We start from the raw sequence: 16,631 nt of genomic DNA on the forward strand, positions 1-16,631 counted from the left end.
TTTCTATGGTGGTTGCGAGGTTGGCATTTTAGAGGTGGTTGACTAATCAAGATGGATGCTAGGTTGATGTTGTAGAGGTGGTTGCTGGGTTGTTGCTAGGGCAATTAAGATGGTTGCTAGGGCATTGCTAGGGTAATTGGGATAGTTGCTAGCCTCGCGCTGTGAAATCTCTATTTTAATTATGTGTTTCCAATGGCATGGAATTTGGCCTCATCCAAGGATTCCAACGTTACCTCATTTCTGAAAATATGACAAACGGGTCAAAAGTTACATGCACACACCTTCACAGACACAGACACAGACAGCCCGGCTCAGCTTCATAACTGACCTGCCGCTAAGCGCCGCCCTTAGAACGCAGATGAGCTTATGACAGTCCAGTCTCAACTGACTCTGCACTATAAGCTTTACTTTGAGTCACCTGGCATGTATTTTATTTTTTGGCACCACTACTGCTCTTAGAGCGTTTCAGCTATCGACACGCCACGGTTCCAACTATCAAAAATCAGGCCTGAACCGGTGTATCCGGCTTGTAAATTGCGGGTGGCTGTCCCTTGTCGTTTTTGTGTTATTTCTGTTTTTCTGTGTTTTTTGCCTCATTGAAATGAATGGCGGAGCCTTCGGCCATTATGACATCACAGCTCTCTAACTGCCAAAGTGTTTGAATGTTTGAGTTCTAAGCCACCTGGCAGCTGTCAGGAAAGCGGTTGCTATGCTGGTTACTAAGTGCCTTTTGATTGCTTCTGCAGGAAATTAAATCCTTTATCGCTCAAAACGTCTTCAAAGCCAGCTTTGATATAGTGGCAGCTGACATTTTCCATAATGTATTTCTAATCAAGTCTGGTTTAATTGTCCGAGTTTCTCACGGTAACAGTGGGGGTCGGGGCTTAGCGACAGTCTTTTCAATAGACTATGCTGGTTACTAAGGTAATCATGTTGATTGCTATGGTGATAGCTAGTTTGACATAATTGTGGTGGTTGCGAGGTTGTTGCCAAGGAAATTAAGATAGTTGCTAGGTTGTTGCTAGGGTAATTAGGATGGATGCTAGGGTGTTGCTAGGTATGCTGTTTGCTTGGCAAAGTAATGCAGTTAATGCTATTGTGGTTGCTAGGACAGTCATGTTAGTTGCTATAGTGGTTTCTAGGGTCACATTATAATGGTGGTTGGTAGGCTGTTGCTAGGATAATTAAGATGTTGTAGTGGTTACTATGGTAAATAGCATGGTTGCTAGGGTTAAAGCCAACCCATGTGTATACAGGTTATGTAAAAAAAGATGTGATAATGCTCTATGGCACAAAGGCTACTTACAGATGGAACTATCAGTAATAAATAACATATTACTATAGTAATATATTCTATGAGTAATATAATGTTTGTTGAGTTTACTGTCACAATGGCAGGCTGAAGAAGGTGTTATAACTCAGCCTCAAGTTTCTGGGTGTCCACATCACTGAAGACCTCTCTTGGACCCTCCACACCTCTATCCTGATCTATAGAAGACTCAGCATTTCTTCTTTCTGAGGAGACTAAAGAAAGTCCACCCGTCTCCCCAGATCCTGGTGAACTTCCACCGCTGCACCATCGAGAGCATCCTCATCACCAATTGTGTCACAATTTGGTATGGCAACTGCTCTGCTCACCACTGAAAAGCACTGCAGAGGGTGGTGAAAACTGCCAAATGCATCACCGGTTCTTCACTCCCCTCTTTGCTTGCGTAAGGCGCACAGACCAGTCAAAATAATTTTAACCTATATTTTCTTTCTTATTAATTTATTACGTTTCTTTGACACATTTTAGATTGTTCTTTTCTAAGAAACTAACTTGAATTCAGTTGCCTGCTATTTGTTTTCTAAGATGATAGTTGCATAACATATTTTTATATGAATATACCTTAATTTCACATGTCGACAAACTTTGTATATTTGTACTAGGTATGTCAATGGTGTTTTAGTAATCTAATCTTAATAGTTAATCTAAAGTAAATTTCTGTTTAAACAGTGACAGGACAATTGTGTGTAAATGCATAGAATAATTGCCAAAGCCAAATTAATTCACCATGTAATCAGTAATAAAATGCCTTTATGTGCATGCAGGCAAGCATCATAAGCAGCAGGGACAGCCTCATGACCACAGATCCAACCACTCTGCCCTGTGAATCGTTTAAGCTGTATAACAGGAAGCTCCAACAACTTGAGGAGGATATAAAAAGAGATGTCTGTGAGCGCATCGCTGTTAAACAAGACTCACTAATGTGACAGTTACATAAAAGGGACCAGGTTCTCTTAATCTCAGGTATGACTTTTCGTATTGTATGTATCTGTAATTGTTATACAGTGAGGAGAAAATGTATTTGATACCATGCTAAAGTTGCCTAAAAAGAGGAATAGAAAATCGTCATTTGACAATTGATCTTAATGTCTTAATTCAAAAATTGAGTAAAAATAAAACCGCTAAGTACGCCAATTTTCTTTGTGATGGAAGAATGTTTCGTAAATAAATAAATGTTCTTCCTAAATGCTAGGGGGAAGTAAGTATTTGACCCCCAATGTAACCCTATGGGAATTCAACACATAGGGTTAACATAGGGGCGGGCAGATTTTTATTTTTTAAGGCCAGCTATTTTATGGATTCAGGATATTATGCATCCTGATAAAGTTCCCTTGGCCGTTGGAATTAAGATAGCCCCACATCATTACATACCTTTCACCATAGCTAGAGATTGGCATGGTGCTTTTTCCAGTAGGCCTATTAGCCTGTTTGATGCTCATTGAGCTCAATGCAAATCAAACAGGCTAATAGGCCTACTGGAAAAAGCACCATGCCAATCTCTAGCTATGGTGAAGGGTATGTGATGATGTGGGGCTATTTTAATTTCAAAGGCCAAGGGAAATTTATCGGGATGCATAATATCCTAGATCCATGAAATAGCTGGCCTTTAAAAATAAAAATCTGCCTGCCCCTATGTTAACCCTATGTGTTAAATTCCCATAGGGTTACATAGGGGGTCAAATACTTCCTTCCCCTAGCATTTAAGGAAAACATTTATCTATTTACGATACATTCTTCAATCACAAAGAAAATTGGTGTCCTTGGCGGTTTGATTTGTACTAATTTTTTGAGTTAAGGCATTAAGATCAATTGTCAAATGATGATTTTATATTCCTGTTTTAGCAGGGTATCAAATACATGTGCTCCTCACTGTATGTCTGTCAGCAAAAAAGTTTTATTGGTAAGGTCTGTTGGGACTAGAAGCAAAGGTATCAACTTGTAATGTAAACAATGTGAGATTCTGATCACAAGGGGTGAGAACTTATGCATGATTCCAGTGTAAAAGCGCCAATTTGATTTGATGTTTAGGTTTAAGATCTTGCTTGTTTCAATCAAAAAAATCTTACCAAAATCAAGATAATCGAACGGAGCGGAAATGCAATATCAACAAGTCGGCCTCTCAAGTTTCTGAGCAACACTAAACCTCTGAGTCATCATTGTGTACAGATACACTGGTACTCATTTCCTCAAGTCGGTATTTTAAAGGTTTCTGTTCTGTATGTCAGGTTGTTTTGAATGCTACAAATGTACTAATGTGATAGTCTGGAAAATCCAGACCCTGGTAATTAAGGGTCTGGCCATGAATAATGTAATGGCCCAACTCGAGGGGCGGCACCAAGCATGCATTTGAAAATCTCACTGTACGCAATTGGCTAACGCTGCGACCAATGTTTACTCTGACTGATTCTGCACTTCGATGGAATTGGATAACATATTATATGACCAATGTTTACTGACTTTGAATGTTGCAGCGCTGTCGTAATCAGTTTAGCTTTCCTCTGGCCCGCCTATATCAGATACTCCGATTTGATTGGTTACCTGCGTTGCCTGGGGCAGAGCCATAGAAAGAGAGAGTTGCGACACTCTTCACTCTCAAAAATAGGGGTACTGTTGGGGTACATTTTCGTTCTTTCAAGTACAATTTTGACCCTGTACCTTGTATTGGTACTAATAGGTACCATTTCGGGTACATAAATAATGTACCTTTTCACCAAGGGACCATATTGTACCTATGGGTACAAAAAGCCCATGGACTGTCACTCAGAAGTTGATAGGGGAGGAGATTCGGGAGCAACCGTTATTTTTTCGTCTCACTCAAAGTAATGGAGGAGCAGTTTTCAGCAGAGGAGCTTGGTGTGGGGAAACGTGCTGTGGTGCTGGCATAATCTTTATGGAACAGGAGGCAACGCTATTCAGAGGTAAGATGTAGTTGCAATTTATCGAAATTCAGTTTGTAAATGTTGAATACTGTTAACGGAATCGAATTGTTCGCTTAAAGGCTAACATATTAGCATTCGCTAGCTACGTAGCCCATGTCATGTTAGCTATATTCAGATATTTTGAAACGGTGTTCAAATGCCTTCAGTAATGCATGAGGTAAGGTATAGTTGCAATTTGTCGAAATTCGGGTTTGTAAATATTGAATACTGTTAACTGAGTCAAATTGTTGGCATAATAGGCTGACATTAGCATTCGCTAGCAACGTAGCCTATGTTAGCTATGAATATTTTTAAACGGTGTTCAAACGCCTTCGGTAATGCATGACTATCATGATAGATGTTAAGGAAAGGTATTTTGTGTGTGTTTTATCACTGTTTCCCATTTTAATGTGAAGTTAGTGAATACTGTTGAGCAGAGGTGTGGACTCGAGTCATGTGACTTGGACTCGAGTCAGACTCGAGTCATGAATTTGATGACTTTAGACTCGACTTGACAAAATATAAAAAGACTTGCAACTCGACTTGGACTTTAACATCAATGACTCGGACTTTCACTTGGACTTGCGCCTATTGACTTGTAAAGACTTGCTACTTCCCATAAAAAAAACGAAAGACAAAAAGACAAAATGTAGACACGGACTTTATTTATGTGTGTGCGGCTGTGCGTGAGACAATGCGCGTATTCGGCACAAAATCCAATCAAATCACTTACTGTAGCCTAGATTGTTTTGATTCGACAGCGGCCAACCACGCGGAACAAGCTAGACAACACGCAGGGCCAGACAACGGACGTGAATGCTCCAACAAAATGATACCTAAGATTATTTCGTTAATTCGTCTGCCTACAAAAATTACGTGGAGACCAACAAGAAACGAATGACTGTGTAGAACTTGTTAAATTCCTCCCAGCTTCATCGACATATGCCTGGTAGGCTACTATGAAAACAAACTGGTAGCCTACCCTACTGATTCTGTTGTCTAATTGATGGATTTAACCACGATTAGGATTAGGCTTTTAAAAGGTGGAACATTTTCACCTCAAACGTGAGCTGTACTATCATATAGCCACTGCGTCTTTTTATGTACATTCACATTAAATCCATTCCACTAAGATTATCAGGAGGAGAATAGGCTACCATAACGTTTTATTTTGAGCACTGGTTGTTACTCATTGGATACATATCAAACTCCATGTCATGGTAGAGTAAGTTAAGCACCCACCCAATTAAACATGACCAAGGAAAAAGTGAACGGGACAACAATGCCATGCCACGGTAACCTACCTAAATCATAGAAGTTAACATTGCTAGATATTTTACTATGACATCAGAAATATTTTCTTTACCTTGTCAGTTTTTTGAACATTCATTTTATTTAATGAAAACGTATATCCTTGAACTATGTGTGACTATTTTTCTAACCGAATGAAACCTAATTACGTTAACGTACTTCTTAAAGTGACAGGCACTCAATTAGACCTACACACCACCCTGTAATATCATTAAAGACAAGTGTAATCAATATGAAGTATTCAAATTACTGAATATTTTTAGCTATAAGTAATTATGCAGATCCTAAAATACTATAAATTGTTAACAAAATATGTAAAGTTTGTGAATTCAAAATATGAAATAGACACAAGACACACCATTTTCTGTGTGTGTGGACTGGAGGTTTGAGCAGAGACTAAATTGCCACTGCTGTGAGTTATCTGTATCCCCCTTATGGCAATACGGTTTTGCCTACATTTTCGTAATGTAATAAACATGGTCACATGTTATAAAACTATTTCAGCTTGTGTAGGCCTATCAGTGGTTTCTTAACAAATTGAACACATATTTTAACACATAGGGCCTATATTTCATTGAGAATGTGCTAGAGATACCATTTGACATTTCTGCTGGACAGATTTGCATCTCAACCTCTCCAGCACACACAAATTCAATTGACAAAATACCTGTTTCACTCGATTTTTAAAAAGACTCGAAAGGACTCGAAAGTCAGACAGTAGGACTTGGGACTTGACTTGAGACTTGTTGGCCTTTGACTTGGACTTGACTCGGGACTTGCCTGTCTTGACTCGGGACTTGACTCGGGACTTCAGGGCAATGAATTGAGACTAACTTGTGACTTGCCAAACAATGACTTTGTCCCACCTCTGCTGTTGAGTCAAATTGGCTTAAAGGCTAACATTAGCACTCGCTAGTAACCTAACCTTATGAACCAACCTTATGGTTCTGCTAGCTGCTAACGTTAATCCCTCTCACACAGATAACCACCAAGGCAGAATGTTGGCGTGTGGAAGTACCTCTACTCAGAGTGATAGAGAAAACTATGGCTCTGCTTTTACTGAAGGAATGGCTACGTAAGTAACACAACTTGGTCGTTTTTCTTAGTGTATTGATAGTATTTTTCTTATTGATGTTAAATACACATAGAAATGAAAATAATACAGACAATTTTTAGATTGTTTAGTTTGTCCAGGAGAAAGTATTGCTTAGGGTCATCTTGTGCTGTTTCATTGTGTCATTTTTTTTAATTTACATTAATGTATTGCATATGCCATTTCTCTCTCAAACGCATAGCGGAGCGGGCAGCTTTATGAATATAAGGTGAAAAGGATGTATGGAGAAGTTTTGGGAGAGTCAGACAGTCCACGGAACTTGCAATGACTTAGCAATGATCTATGCCAGGTGAGTGGATTGACATACTGTAGTTGCATACATGTGTATTTTACACAATCTGTCTGAGGCTATTTATTTGTGTGGTTGAAAATATCTAATTCTGAGGTTTGTGTTTACATTTTGCTTTCAACAGACGTACAACCCCTGCTGTCATTGGTGATACCACTGCTTGAAAATATGTCAACGTCCTGTAGATCAAGTAAGGTTCCAGTCGAAGTCCTCCTGAAGAATTTGTTGGATTTCTGCCAGTTTTTGATATTGAACTTTAGTGCCTTTTGAGACTCTTGGCTTTTTAATGGCACGCCTCATTCTACCCAAATGGAAGGATTGGAGTGTGTTTATATTGTATATGTTTATAGGCTTGCTAATATTTGCTTAGGCTTTCACATTGTTTTCTGAGATACTACTCAATGATGTCATTGTGACTCATTGTATCACACTTCAAGACGCGTATCTTTTACTCAATTAGTGTATGCACTGTGAATCCAAACATGAGAATTCTAAGATTATAGCAACTGCAAAGTTACTGCAAGGACAATGTTAGTTTTGTAAAAACCTTAAGTGACAAGCACAAGATGCGATAGTGCTGGGAGCTTTTCTCTTGTAACATTTTAATGCATTTGTAATGGTGACGGTAAGCAGATACTACATTTTCATCTCATATGTTAGTATTAACATGAACTTAAAAGCATGCAAGGTTTTTTTGTGTGAAGTGGTTAACTCAAATATTGGTATAATATAGATCAAGGTTATTAATGTTGATCACCTATGGTGCAAGTTAATCATTTTTTTCCCTCTGCATATAAACACAATGTGGAAGCAAAATATTGGAGATCAAACTGTTTTATATTTACACTTACATAAAGAGTTACAACATGTTTTACGTTAATATGCATATTGATTAATGTAAGATACTTTGATGTTTTGATATGAATGTGTTAACTTTTATGTACCTGTATTCATGTGGAGTATTGTGTGTAATATCACAAAGTGATTTTTCTCTCAGAATAAACATTTTAATTTACTTACTGGTTGTGTGAATACATTTCAATTATACCACCTTAAATTTTCACTGGGGTTGTACCCTTAAAGTACAGATTAGTACCTTTTAAGGCTGCTATGCTGTAATGATATACACAGGTACATTTCGGTCATTGCAGGTACACAAGTGTACCTTGATGGGTACAAATGGCTAGGGTACCAAACGGTACCTGCATTAGGGGTACATTATTGTACTTCAAAAGGGTACTGCCCCAGCGACAAGCATTTGTACCGTTTTAGGTACACACTGGTACTTCCATTTCTGAGAGTGTTTGATGTTGCTGCCACACGATCGAAAGTTCCAAAAAACCTGTGCTGAATGGCTGAATCGCAGGAGGGTGGGATGTACTTCTGGATGGTGGAAGGTGTAATCAATTAACTCATTGACTACTGACCAAGAGACTGGCTGTAAATAGTTCCAAAAGTCCCATAACGAGGAAATAGCCTGGAAAAAGCGCTGCCATTTCCAGGTCTATGGGAGTGACGCCACTCTGTTTTATCTACCGCTCTGGCCTAGGGTAAAAGTAATGTGCATCATTGCTCATTGCCAGAGTATCTTACAGACACAATTCAAATTGTGCTCTCGCGAGAACTCTGGATTTCCAGGGTACTAATGTGATAGTTTCACCTGTTAATGAAGCATTGTGAACACGCCATGTTCTTCACACACATGTATGTTTTAGCTCATTTGATTTGACGGTTCTTCTATTATTTAGTTACAACTGGCTTTTACTGATCAAGGGAAGCGGACAAGTGTGGTAGTGTGCGTGTACAGTATGTGTGAATGCAATATGTAAGATGGCTAAATGATAGACAATGGAAGCTAGAAAGATGTACTGTGTTATGTAGATCATGAATTGGGGATGACCTCCTAATATTACTTTATTTACACATCAAGGCATCATCGTATTTCAGACGACACAATGGCAACACCAAAGAACCAGGAGAGGAGGCCATTCACCCTGGAAGTGGATGACAGGACCGACGAAGAGCGTGCTCAGAGCAAAGAGCAGGACAAAAAGGATCACTGGACCTCTGCATTTGGTGTGGGTGCCTCCAAAAAGGAAAGGAGCCCTATGGACTCTGAATATCAAGAGGACCTTGGAGAGCCCTCCTCACAGATTAAAATCAACAGGAATTTCATGAAGTGAGTTGTGATATGTAGTTCATCATAACTCCTAACGTTAATTTCTCTTTGTAAGTCATTGCAATCAGTGATCTTGACATTGTTCTTAAAAGCAATGTTTTCACCCTACTACATCGGGATTTCATTTCGTACACATGTATAAAATGTTTGACATGATATACTCAGTGGCAGTGGCACCTTAAATGTTTGTCACATCTAATTGCATATTGTTGTTCATATATTCTCAAAATATTACGAAAGCAACATTTCTTCACTTATCTCTTGTCATGAAGGGGGATGAGAGGAATAACAGGTGAAGCTGCCCAAGACAAGGACAGATTTGACATGAAAAGGCTCTTTTCAGCAGTTTCTAGTGGAGAGGTTGCTCAGCTCGAAGGACTGGAGCAGTACCTGCAGCGGGCCATGAAGCACCTGTCTGACTCTGAATGTAAGGCTGAAGTTTGCTTGGATTGGAGACCTTCTTAGAAAACTAAGTTGCTGCTGGAAGTGGTGTTGGATTTGTGTTGCGATTTTTTCAAGGCACTCAAAACACTTTACAGTGATGGTAAACCTCACTAACCACCACCAATGTGTAGCTGGGTGATGCAAAGCAGTTATTTTGTGCCAGAACACTCACCACACACCAACTTGAGGTGGAGAGTGAGGGGGACAAAATGAATGTGCCACTTTGGGAATTTAACCAGGACACAGAGGAACCCCCTACTCTTTTGCAATACATGCCATGACATCTTTAATGACCACAGTGAGTCAGGACCTCAGTTTAACGTCTCATCTGAAGGACGGCTTCTCCTACAGCAGTGTTCCCCGTCACTGCACTGGGCCATTGGGATCGCTAGCAATGCCACTTCCATCAGCAACTTCGTTTTCGAAGGAGGTCTCCCATTCAAGTACCACATCAATACTGACACCAGACACTGCTGATTTCCTCATGTCCTGTATGTTTACTGTGTCAGTGCTGTGTGACTGTTTTGCATCCAAACTTTTCACCTCTATAATTCAAACACTTTTTCCAACACTAATCAATGTAGGCTACTATTTTTGCAATCATATCCTCATGTTTGATCATGAACCTTTCTAACTTTGTGCAGATCGTTCCAAGGGAAAGACTGCTCTGCTCAAGGCTCTCCTAAATCTAACAGATGGCAGAAATGACACAGTGAAATTGCTCCTTGATATTGCGGAGAAGATGGGTGATTTAAAAGAATTTGTCAATGCAGCGTATACAGACATTTATTACAGAGGTGAGAGTTTAGTGAATATTTTGAAAAATTGGACATGTTTTAAATCGGGACACAATCAGATATTATGATATTGTTTTTCTCCCCTTCAGGCCAGACAGCCCTTCATGTAGCCATTGAGAGAAGGAGTCAATACTTTGTTGAGCTTCTAGTTCAGAAAGGAACTGATGTCCATGCCAAAGCCTGTGGGAAGTTCTTCCAGCTGCATGATGGACCCTGCTTCTATTTTGGTGAGATATTAAAGGGATCAGACATTGATGTTGATCTTAGCTCAACATTTGCAACCAAATAAAAGCATGCGGTTTATGTTTGCAGGAGAGCTTCCACTTTCGCTGGCAGCCTGCACCAACCAGAAAGACATAGTTGACTTCCTGTTGGACAACCAATACCAGAATGCAGATGTGCGGGAGACAGACTCTCAGGGCAACATAGTTCTCCATGCCCTGGTGATGGTAGCAGATAACAGCCCTGAAAATACAGATTTTATTACTAAGATGTATGACCACATTCTCACCAGAGCTGCCCAGCTTCACCCAAAAGTCAAACTGGAGGAGTTTGAGAACAAGCAAGGCCTCACACCAATTAAACTAGCAGCCAAGAAAGGCAAGATTGAGGTAAAATTAGATTAGAATTCTGCATTGTTTGCTAGAAGCATTATACGTGACAAAAGGCTTTTATTTTGATACACCTTGATGTTTTTCTCTATAACCCATTGAATAATTCTCTTTCTTCTCTCCTCTCCCTTCTTGCTTGTTTTTTTTTTTTTTTAAGTTGTTTAAACACATGTTGCATCGAGAGTTCCAGGATAAGGAGACCAGACATCTTTCCAGAAAGTTCACGGAGTGGGCCTATGGGCCTGTTTACTCCTCACTGTATGACTTGTCATCACTGGACTCCTATGAGGAAAAGTCTGTTCTGGAGATAATCGCTTACGGCACTGAAATCCCGGTAAGTCTGCATTTTGCTTGTGCTCATGGCAATTATGCACATACACATCATATTGGGTCAAGATCATAGTTGAGTGATTAAAAAATTCTAGACATGCCATACCATAATTACGTATACTATCATTTCAGAATCGTCTGAAGATGCTTCAGGTGGAGCCACTCAGTCAGCTGCTGGAGGAGAAGTGGAAGAGATTTGCTAATCCAATATTTATCTTCACTTTTGTGGTCTATGTGATATACCTCAGTGTCTTCACCACTGGGGCCTATCTCAGGAAAGATAGATCAGATCAACTGGTTGGTCATTCACTTGGTTTGTTTTTCACTTCATAATTGATTGCTTTGAAAAGACAGAATGGTCTGACTTGCCCAACTGCTTTCATTTCTCCCAGCCACCATACCCACTGGAGAATACATTGGAGAATTATTTTCTTGTATCAGGGCAAATCATACTTCTCTTGGGTTCGGTTTACTTCTTCATCAAAGGGGTTTGTATCACACCTAACATGGGAACCATTGTTATTAAATAGTTTGTTGCAGTCTCTCTGTAGGACAGAAATGACATAAATTCCATTCTCTTTCAAGTTATCAGATTTGAAAAGAAAACGTCCAACACTGGAAACCTTGTTAATAGATGGCTTCTATGAATTGCTTTTGTAAGTCCCAGAAAAAAAGTGTTTTTAAAATAAAAAATAGATGTTTTAAATAGTGGGACATTGACCGCTTTTTCAAGAAATTCTAACAGACACAATCTTTTTTGCGTCCGACCCAAATCCCAGTTTCATCCAGGCGGTGCTTTTCCTGGCCTCCGCGGTGCTCTACTTCTGTAGTAGGAAAGAGTACCTTGGGTGCATGGTGTTGTGTCTTGCTCTCAGCTGGGTCAACGTGCTCTACTACTCCAGAGGCTCCAAGAACATGGGCATCTATGGAGTCATGATACAGAAGGTAGTTGCCATCATAGACATATATACAATGCGGTATCTACCTATATATATCTATGGTTGCCATACTGTGTTTGTGTTTGTGCCATACTGTGTTTGTGTTTGTGATGAGTTCATTTCAAATATTGCACAATTTCTTGTCTTTCTAGATGATTGTCGGCGACATTTTACGATTCCTTTCTGTGTACATGGTTTTCCTCTTTGGATTCACAGCAGGTACACAGATTTCACACTAAAAGCTTAGACATTACGTTTTGGAAAAATCTTATTAGGAAATATGTCAATTCATATTTCCTATGATTGATCACATACTGTAATGAAGATAGATACAAGATCACGTAACCATTACATTACTGTCCAAAGCTCATATCCGCACTGTTTAAAGGCCATACCAATGAAAATATGTTGGTTACATTACCTTTGCCATCTTATTTGTCTTTACCCCCTAGCAATAGTCACTCTACTGGATAAACAAACACCAGACAATGCCAAATGTGTGCCAAAAAAAACACGTTTTTTTGAAGACATTGACTCCACCAATTGCACAAAGCCAACTGCCAGAACCTTTCAGATCATCACTCTGGAGCTGTTCAAGTTCACCATTGGCATGGGAGACCTGGAGTTCACTGATGGGTACCGCTACATTGAGGTGTTCTATGTGCTGCTCATCTCCTACATCGTCCTCACCTACATCTTACTCCTCAACATGCTCATCGCCCTCATGAACAAAACAGTGGAGAAGACCTCCGAGGAAAGCACAAACATCTGGAAACTACAGGTATAGTTTCTTTCTGTACTCTTGCATGGTCCTAATGATCCACAAGAACCGTCATGTTTGCACCTGTGTTTTCATGCATTCCCAGAGGGCCATTACCATCCTAGATATAGAAAGACGTCTACCACAGTGTTTGAAGCGCAGACTTCGCTCTGGAGTGGAGAAAGACCTGGGCAATAGCAATGGAGCGGACCGTCGCTGGTGCTTCAGGTAAGTCACATTTAAAATGTTATCTAAATGATTTTAAAGGATATGTCTTTCTTGCTGTTAGTTCAAGACTAGTACTACTAGCACAAGTAGTAAGACATGTTTATAATGAAACAGATGGCACATCTTAACACTAAAAATGTATATTTTGTGCTCACATTAACCAAAGAGGGCCACTAAGGATTTAAGCACTGTATATTTCACGCTAACATTAACCAAAGAGGGAAACTAAGAATTGATGCTCATGTTCACACAGCATCATTGCATCAATGACACGACACAATACAACACAGAGCACAGTGAACACATGTATGCTTGCTGCATGCTACAGAATACAGCAGAGCCACATGACTGCATACGGATACGTGACATAATAACTCTGTACACAACCAAATACAGGCCCTGTTTTACCCATTTGTGTTCATGAACACAATGGTTTGGTTATAACTAATAATGGCCAATTAGAGTAGTGGTCTTCAACCAGTGGTCCACAGCCCACTTCCATGACCATGGACTCAGCAATGTAGTTTCAATGTGGGGAATTGATCTGAAAATTAGTGTGTGTGTGTGTGTGTGTGTGTGTGTGTGTGTGTGTGTGTGTGTGTGTGTGTGTGTGTGTGTGTGTGTGTGTGTGTGTGTGTGTGTGTGTGTGTGTGTGTGTGTGTGTGTGTGTGTGTGTGTGTGTGTGTGTGTGTGTGTGTGTGTGTGTGTGTTATTTGTTGATTCCAGAGTGGAGGAAGTCAATTGGATCAAATGGAATACCTGCTTGGGTAAAATCCATGAAGATCCTGGGATTCAAGACTTCAGGATATCATTGCCCCCACCTAGCAGACCAGAGAGAGGTAATTTAGTGGTCATCTATTTACATGACAATTATTTACATGTATTCATTTTTGCAGACGCTTTTATCCAAGTAGCTTTTATCAAAAGCGACTTGCAGCAATAGAATAACATCAGTGGTGGATGCTGCTCTTTGAAATAGGGGAAGCTGTAATGTCAATTATTAAACTAATATTATTAACATACTATGTTGTTCTTTTGAGGGCTAAACTAGTGTAGATCAAACAGGGAGTTTTGAGACATGGCAGTTAGCTCAGCCGGTTCACTTTGAGGGGAGTTGAAGAAGGCTATTTGGCAGCCTACTTGAGTTGTTTCTCTGTGACAAGTTAAAGTAATTTTGGACTTCATCCTCATGTCCTGTCAGACATTGAGCACAAATGAGTTGACTTAGTGTTCAAGATAGTTTTTAAATTTTCTGGCATCCTTCACTAACACAGCTTATAATGTTGTTATTGTAGTGTGGTATTGAGTGTAGAATTTAAAACTAAACAATGCCACCTGACCATCTAACATTCAAAGCAAGTTGAAGAATTCATGGAATATTTTGGGTGGGGTATTTAAATTGCGCTTGTTTTCAGCCGCCACATTTACCAATATACGTTCAGTCTTTAGCTAAAATTAGAGCAATGCAAAGGTTTCATGAATCACATGTGAGCCCCGTCATAAGGTGATTCCTGCGCTCAAATCTGCCCTCGTTTGTACACTTAAAAAATGAGGGCCATTGAATGGCCTATATCTAAGCAACATATTGCAATAATGCATTTTTGGTTGCCATACGTAATTGCATGCTGGTTATGTCTCACCACAAGGGTTTCACTTCCTTTCACTCGCTCTTTGTCTGGATCTGGGTGAGCACAAGATCTACATCCTGCCCACCCTTTATTTAGAACGTTGCTGAAGTTTCTGAAACTACATTCTACATCTATATTCTTAACACAATGGTGATGCTGAGCTAATGCCTGTTGTCAGACTGATAAATGTGAAAGTAAGCCACCAGACATTTTAACATAAGTACACGGTAAGACTCAAAGCATGAGATGTGTGAGCGTTAATACATGTTTTTATGCTCAATACTTACAACAGAGAGAAGCTGGCGAGGCTTTCTGAGGGACTTCAGTCAGCGCCGGCCTCTTCAAAGGCAACAGCAAGCACAAGAGATGAACCTTCTCTCAGTCAGCCACGCTTGATCAAATAACTACTGTTCTCCAATCAGCAATTTCAAATGTTACTGTTTATCCAAGACTTTTAAATATTTCAACTTTGTAAGATTTTAAATGCGATTATATTAGATTCAGTTTATTGTTATTGTGCAGAATATAAGTACAGAGGCAATACAATGCAGTCGGCATCTAACAAGAAGTGTAAAATAACAGAATTATGTATCAGGTGCAGTTATATAGACTTAGAATGCTACAGAATTGTATGAATTTCCTTGAATTTCCCCTTGGGGATCAATAAAGTATCTATCTATCTACAGCATTTCAGGTGTTAACAACCTATATGATTGTACTGTATGAGCTGTATACACACAGAATGAAAGTAATGGGAAAGGTTCAGCCGGTGAAGAAAGAGTGACAAAAGAGTTTAGTTCCAAAATGCTGTATCTCCATTTTTAAAAAAACATTTATAAGTCTTGTTATTTAATTGTGTATTTCAGGTAATATCAATAGAATTGCATTGTTGTTTTAGGGGGGGGGGGGGTGGGGTGAAGAGTCTGTGATTGCGCTGGGATGTGTCTTTGATAAAGCTTTTTGCCCTGCCCTGGCAATGTTTACAGTAAATGACTTCAATGGCCGTGTTAAACATCCACGGCAAGATATGGCTGAAAATGCAGATGTTTATTTTGTATAATATTGATAAGCCTTGATCTAGGAGAAATCTTCGGAAGGGACATGATGGGTTGGGGTTGTTAATGGATGACTTCATTAAAAATGCATGTGTGAACTAATTGTATGGGTGTGTGATTTGTTTCTGTAAATGACTGAAACGTATTAATAAATTACATAAATCACTCCATCTGGGAAGCATTTATCTGTAATTCAATATTATTTGACACACAAACATGCTCAGATGCTGAAAAACAGTGTGTTCCATGGGATGGGGTAGAAATTAATAAATTGTGGTCTGAGACCAAATCAAGAAGCCTTAACCTATAATAACCAACCATGGGGGTTCCTATTAGCTGGTTTCGATTTGCATTGAGCTCAATGAGCATCAAACAGGCTAATAGGCTAATTGAACAAAACAAAACACCATGCCAATCTCTAGGTATGGTGAAGGGTGTGTGATGATGTTGGGCAATTTTAGTTCTAAAGACCAAAGGAACTTTATTAGGATGCATGGTATCCTGGATCCATAAAATAAGTGGCCTTTAAAAATAAAAAAAACTGCCTGCCCCTATGTTAACCCTATATTATATATTTGACCCCAGTATTTTGGGAAGAACATTTATTTATTTATGATACATTATTCATTCACAAAGAAAATTGGTGTCCTTAAAGGTTGGATTTTTGGTCATTTTATTACTTAAGCCACTAAAATACATTTT

The 16,631-nt window shown here is 39.4% G+C and overlaps 1 protein-coding gene and 1 long non-coding RNA gene across 2 annotated transcripts; both read left to right on the plus strand.

Moving 5' to 3' along the window:
• The first annotated feature begins 1,064 nt into the window (after positions 1-1,064).
• On the plus strand, positions 1,065-15,735 carry LOC134080012 (transient receptor potential cation channel subfamily V member 1-like). Its single transcript, XM_062536203.1, has 17 exons — positions 1,065-1,712; positions 2,092-2,290; positions 8,890-9,138; positions 9,411-9,565; positions 10,227-10,379; positions 10,469-10,606; positions 10,692-10,990; positions 11,148-11,324; positions 11,453-11,617; positions 11,713-11,808; positions 11,906-11,976; positions 12,100-12,265; positions 12,411-12,477; positions 12,711-13,039; positions 13,125-13,246; positions 13,973-14,085; positions 15,167-15,735. The coding sequence occupies exons 3-17, from the start codon at positions 8,915-8,917 to the stop codon at positions 15,268-15,270; spliced, it is 2,379 nt and encodes a 792-aa protein (XP_062392187.1). The 5' UTR covers positions 1,065-1,712; positions 2,092-2,290; positions 8,890-8,914; the 3' UTR covers positions 15,271-15,735.
• On the plus strand, positions 6,496-7,974 carry LOC134080010 (uncharacterized). The gene is made up of 3 exons (XR_009939152.1): positions 6,496-6,631; positions 6,852-6,959; positions 7,084-7,974. It is a non-coding gene; the product is annotated as an uncharacterized LOC134080010 (long non-coding RNA).
• Positions 15,736-16,631: the final 896 nt, after the last annotated feature.

The sequence above is a fragment of the Sardina pilchardus genome, chromosome 5 (genome assembly GCF_963854185.1).
Source record: "Sardina pilchardus chromosome 5, fSarPil1.1, whole genome shotgun sequence".
Lineage (NCBI taxonomy): Eukaryota > Metazoa > Chordata > Actinopteri > Clupeiformes > Clupeidae > Sardina > Sardina pilchardus.

Bases quoted from the DNA above. Each gene is read 5' to 3' on its own strand.
- LOC134080012 (XM_062536203.1), top strand. From the start codon at position 8,915: ATGGCAACACCAAAGAACCAGGAGAGGAGGCCATTCACCCTGGAAGTG. The intron at 10,380-10,468 runs GTGAGAGTTTAG...TCTCCCCTTCAG, and splicing joins TACAGACATTTATTACAGAG to GCCAGACAGCCCTTCATGTA. The intron at 13,040-13,124 runs GTATAGTTTCTT...ATGCATTCCCAG, and splicing joins CAAACATCTGGAAACTACAG to AGGGCCATTACCATCCTAGA.